Genomic DNA, 5,629 nt, shown 5'->3' with positions numbered 1-5,629 from the left:
GCCGTCCAGAAGGCGGCGACTGATTTGCCTCACCTGGGAAGAGCGCAATGATGGTGCCAACTTGGGCCAGTGAAGCAATATCCTCCACAACTAGACTGAAGAACAAAAGGACAGCAACTTGTCTGTTCCCCTTCCCCCAATTCCCCAATAAAAATCTTAAAAAAGAATGACTGCTTCTAGTAGCTCAAGATATAAGAGCAAAGCTCCCTGAATATGCCTTATATAGTTAAAGTATTTAACCTGACAATATTTCTGGGCTTAAATGCTTCCAGATCGTAGAACAATTAAATGGACAAGAATATTGAACTCAGTTATTGACCACCTAGCATTGGTGATATACCATCACATTTTAAAGAAAACCAATGTGTAACATTATAGACAGATCTCTCTGTTAAGGGCTTCTTCCAACTCATGTCCAAAAAACCAGATTAAGAATCTTTGTTATATAGATCTAAATTGATCCTTCCTATATAGTTATATCTAAATTAAGATATAACTTTCACTCAATACAGGTACTTATTAATTTATACTTTGTCTCTAAAATGTTCCCACTGAAAAATTGATTTTACCTGAGGATGCTTGTAACAGTACAACCAATCCTGTAGGTCGGTCTTCAGAGGAGGGGCCACTCTGTCCACAAATAACACAATCATATACCGCCTCAGAAACTTGTGGCTCTGCTGTAGCAATCTCCATAGGAATATCATTCTCAGGAGAATCTGAGGAGAAAAATCTCTCTTCAATCAACATGTAAAAAGAAATCAAGTTCAAATAATTTTGAGCTTCAATACCAGTAACATTAACATAGTAATAAAATTATGGACAAAAAAACTTGCTAAAATAAAATGTTTACTCAGCAAAAGACCAAAAAATGCAAAGTTGACATAATTAAAGACTTTAAATAATACATGGTTAAACACACTTCTGAGTGTTGTGTCATTCACATTTATATTGAAACAAAAAACACAAAGGCAAAGACATTTGTATCAAAAAAACCTTTATAATATAATTTAAGGAAATTAGGTAGAAATTGTTTCTAATTTCTTTGAGGTACCTTAGAAGGAAAATTTATAATAACATTACAGTTCTTAGAAAGAAATGACAATATTTACTAGGCGATAAAAGAGGAACAAACTATTCCTCTTTTACTTTTAATTCTAAAGATTATATCTTAGCAATAATTATCAATATATTTATTTATGAAGGGAATTTCTTTAGATATGACCATGTACAAGTATATTAATTAAGCAGAACTACTATAGAAAATAACAGTAACCGTCTGGTGATGTGATATCATTAAGAGCAAGAAATAAAATGTTGAATTTAAGATAAAGACTCTTAAATTCATGAAGATCAGTGATATTGTCCATAGCGGCAAAGAAAATGGGTAGAGGGGACGGGGAAGACCAGGGAAGCCAGAGTGATTTACGATTTGTTTAAAAGATGGAGGCATATCTAAATAAATATGTAAAAATACATGACAAAAATAGAAAGAAAGATGTCAAGTTTAGATATGTTTTAATAAAAACTCATACAGATAAACATATATCTGAAAGTTATTAAGAGCAACTGAGAGGAAAAGGGGCAGAAACCTAAAATAGAACTTTGGATAATGCCTAGCATTAATGGAAACAAAAAGAAGCCAATAAGAAAATCAGAGAAAAAACAATCAACAATATATGAACAGAATCAGAACCAGAAAGTTCAATGTCTATGAAAATAAGATTAATGGGTGAAAATGAAAAGATTTCAAAAGAAAATACCAAAGGCCAAAAAGATTTGATATGTGATTACTGTTTTTTTAGAAAGAAAATTTTAGTACAGAAAACAGGAGATGAGTCTGATTGCTCTCAAGTTCAAAGGAGAATAGAGAAATACCTGACTTAAACTGACATGAAATAATTCAGTCTCATATTAAGTGCCAAAGAACTAGAATCTCATTAACTCTACCTCACATACAAAGATATCTTTCCTTCTTTTTATGTCTTGGTACAATCAACTTGAAAACTTCACGGAAATAAATCCTAATACCAAAATGCAACATCAAAGAAGCTGCTAAGTCAGCTTTTCTAGTTTTTAAATAAGGCTTGACAATCTTCTACAGTGTTATACTGCTAAAGGCATGAAAATAAAATAGATGACCTCTTTTCATGTATAGTTATATTTATTTGAATTCTAGCTTTAATAATTACAGATACTAATGTCCTTTTTTTTCTTGAAGAAACTAAAAAGATCCTGGTTTCTATTTCTTAAAAAAGAAGAAAATTACTGCTTCTATATATTCTATAATGAATTAAAATATATTATTGGTAATTTATAATTGATTCTATCATTCTGGTACATTTGTAATACAGTTATTCTCTTCTCACATTCTGTATTCTATCCTGGGGCCTCCAACATCTAAATGACTTTTTAAATTTTCATACATTAAGATTCACTCTGTTGTAAAGTTCTATGGGTTTTGACAAATACATAGTGTTATGTATCCAATTTTATAGTATCACACAGAATAATTTAACAGCTTTAAAAGAATCCTGTGCTTCACCTATTGAGCCCACCACCACTCCCCCACCCTGGTAACCACTGGTTTGTTTACTATTTCTATATTTTTGCCTTTTCCAAAATGTCACATAATTGGAAATATACAGATCATAGCCTTTACAGACTGTCTACTTTCACTAAGCAATATGTATTTAAGATTCATCTATGTCCTTGCATGTTTTGATAGTACATTCCTTTTTATTACCGAATAGTGTTCCATTGCATGAATGTACCACAGTTTGTTTATTCATCTATTGAAAGCTATCTTGGCTATTTCCAGTTTTGAGCAATTATGAATAAAGTTGCTATAAACATTCATGTGTAGGGGGCAGCTGGTTAGCTCAGGTGGTTAGAGCGCAGGCTTATAACACCAAGGTTGCCGGTTCGATTCCCACATGGGCCAAGGAGCTGCACGCTCCACAACTAGATTAAAGACAACTACTTGACTTGGAGCTGATGGGTCCTGGAAAAACACACTGTTCCCCAATAAAAATTAAAAAAAAAATTTCATGTGTAGATTTTTGTGTGGACATAAGATTTTACATCAGTTAGGTAAATACCTAAGAGCATGATGACTGGATCACGGTTAAGACAAAGTTTAGCTTTATAGGAAAATGTCAAACTTCTAAATCAGAAAATTTCAAGAGAAAAAACTTTTTGTATTTTTAACTGGCAACACATGGGGGAAAAAATCTGAGTGTCAGATTTACATCACTGTAACTGGATTATTATTATTATTATTATTATTATTATTATTATTATTAATTATTAGTTAGCAGGTATTAAATCTATATGTGTAATGACTGAAAACTTTCCTAACTTGGTGAAAAAGACATACAGGCCCAGGAAGTACAGAGTCCCAAACAAGATGAACCCAAAAGGGCCCACACCAAGACACATCATAATTAAAATGCCAAAGGATAAAGACAAAGAAAAAATCTTAAAAGCAGAAAGAGAAAAGCAGTTACCTACAAGGGTGCTCCCATAAGGCTCTCAGCTGATTTCTCAATAGAAATATTGCAGGCCAGAAGGGATTGGCATAAAATATCCAAAGTGATAAAAAGCAAGGACCCACAACCAAGACTATTCTACCCAGCAAAGCTATCCTTTATAATAGAATAGAAGGATAAAGAACTTTGCAGACAAAAAAAGCTAAAGGAGTGACTCACCACCAAACCAGTATTACAAGAAATCTTTGAGAGACTTAAGACAAAAAAAAAAAGATAAAAAATATGAATAATAAAATGGCAATAACTACATATCCATCAACAATTACTTTCAATGTAAGTGGATTAAATGTTCCAATCAAAAGAAAGGGTGCTTGAATAGGTAAGAAAATAAGACACGAGTGGCGTGTTGGTTAGGAGTTGGCTTGGGACGCCAGCTCTGAGCAGCAGGGCCTGGGTTTGGATCCCACATATGAGGGCCAGTGACGCTACGCCCTCTACAGCTAAGATGGTGAACAACAGCTCGACCTGGAGCTGGGCTGCCGTGAGTCGCCAGCGACTGCGTAGGCTGCAGTGAGACTGGCTGGCAGCGAGCGTGNGGAGTGCTGTGCCTCCTGGTGCCGACAAGAAAGCCGAGGCGGGGGCTGGGTACGCAACCGAATTCCAGTTTGGAGGCGGATTTGGTTGCGGACGTGGTCAACCACCTCAGTAAAGTTGGAGTGATTATTTGGTGCTGAATGAGCTTGTGGTGAAAAAATAATCTGTGTGCCCCTGTTTTTGCATAATGTAGCCTGAGCAGGAATGTTTTTAAAGTCAGAATATAAATGGAGTGAGACTGGATTGGTTAGGGGTGGGGGGTAGTCCCACGACTGGTGGACATGGTCAACAACCTCAGTAAAGTCAACTTTGAAGAGGAAATAATCTCAAGAAACTTGCAGTGATTTTGGAGTTGAATAAACTTGTAGAGAGAAAATTAAAAATAAATAAATCAATAAATCAAGGTATAATATTTATATCCTGAAATGTTTACATATTAACAGAATTCCATTTCTTTACTGTCCACATATTAATTTTTTTCCTAATAAACTTCCAGATTCCAAATTAAAGTGACATTTGGTAGAAGAAAAAATATAAACTAAAACTCTGAAGGGAAATAACTATCAATTACGCAGAGAAAAGTACTATTTGATAAAAAGGGTACTTACATCCTTAAAATACCGCTGTAACAATGAAAGCCTCACATCATGAACTGCTGCACATGTGTCCCAAGGGTAAATCTGCTCCTCTTCAGAGATAGGCAACTTTTTCGGCTCAATGTTGTCACGGCACTGCCCCAAAACTATATCAATAACAGAGATAAGAGCTTGTTAAATAACCAATATATACATCTGATTCACCAAGAAAAGCTGAGTTATTTACCACCAGCTACACTAATTTTTTCACTATTAGAATATTTTTAAAGACCTAAAAAAAGTGGTATTCTAGTTTTCTTCTACAAAGTAAATGAACCTTCAAATATGCCAATATTTATTTTTTTTTATTAGTTTCAGGTATATAAAACAACATAGTGATTAGACATTTACAAACCTCACAAAGTGATAACCTCAATAAGTCTATTACCATCTGACACTGTACATAGTAATTAGAATATTACTGACTATATCCCCTCTGCAAGACTTTACATCTCCCTATTTTCTTAAAATTATAGTTGATATTCAATATTATTTTATGTTAGTTTCAGGTGTACAGCATACAAGTTAGACATTTATATGATTTATGAAGTGATCGTGATCCCCCCATTAAGTCTAGTACTCATCTCACACTATACCTATAGTCTAGATTTAATTGTTTTAGAGAGCTGCTCAAATATTTTATTTCTTTTTTTGATCTTCTGGCTAGCTATTCTATCCATTATTGAAAGTGGGGCACTGAAGTCTCCAAACGTTATTGTAAACCTATTTCTCCCCCCAAATCTGTCAATTTTTGCTTCATATATTTTGGGTCTCTGCTGTTTGGTGTGTATATGTTTATAACTGTTATATCATATAACCCTAACCCCACCTCAAAATACTTCAGTATGGGACAGGATGAAGGGCATTCAGACAAATCCTTCAAACCAAAAATAAATAAATAAATAAATA

At 34.0% G+C, this 5,629-nt stretch overlaps 1 protein-coding gene across 1 annotated transcript in view; it reads right to left on the bottom strand.

The window, feature by feature from the left end:
* The window catches only part of UBR3 (ubiquitin protein ligase E3 component n-recognin 3), a 207,722-nt gene that overhangs the window by 52,271 nt on the left and 149,822 nt on the right, over window positions 1–5,629 (bottom strand). Inside the window, exon 24 of the mRNA XM_019656794.1 lies at window positions 570–719. Within this exon, the coding sequence (XP_019512339.1) occupies window positions 570–719 (150 nt within the window). The remainder of the gene's footprint in view (window positions 1–569; window positions 720–5,629) is intronic.

This window comes from Hipposideros armiger, unplaced genomic scaffold, assembly GCF_001890085.2.
Source record: "Hipposideros armiger isolate ML-2016 unplaced genomic scaffold, ASM189008v1 scaffold_266, whole genome shotgun sequence".
In the NCBI taxonomy this organism is placed as follows: Eukaryota; Metazoa; Chordata; class Mammalia; order Chiroptera; family Hipposideridae; genus Hipposideros; species Hipposideros armiger.
This window is presented reverse-complemented; position numbering and strand designations above follow the sequence as displayed.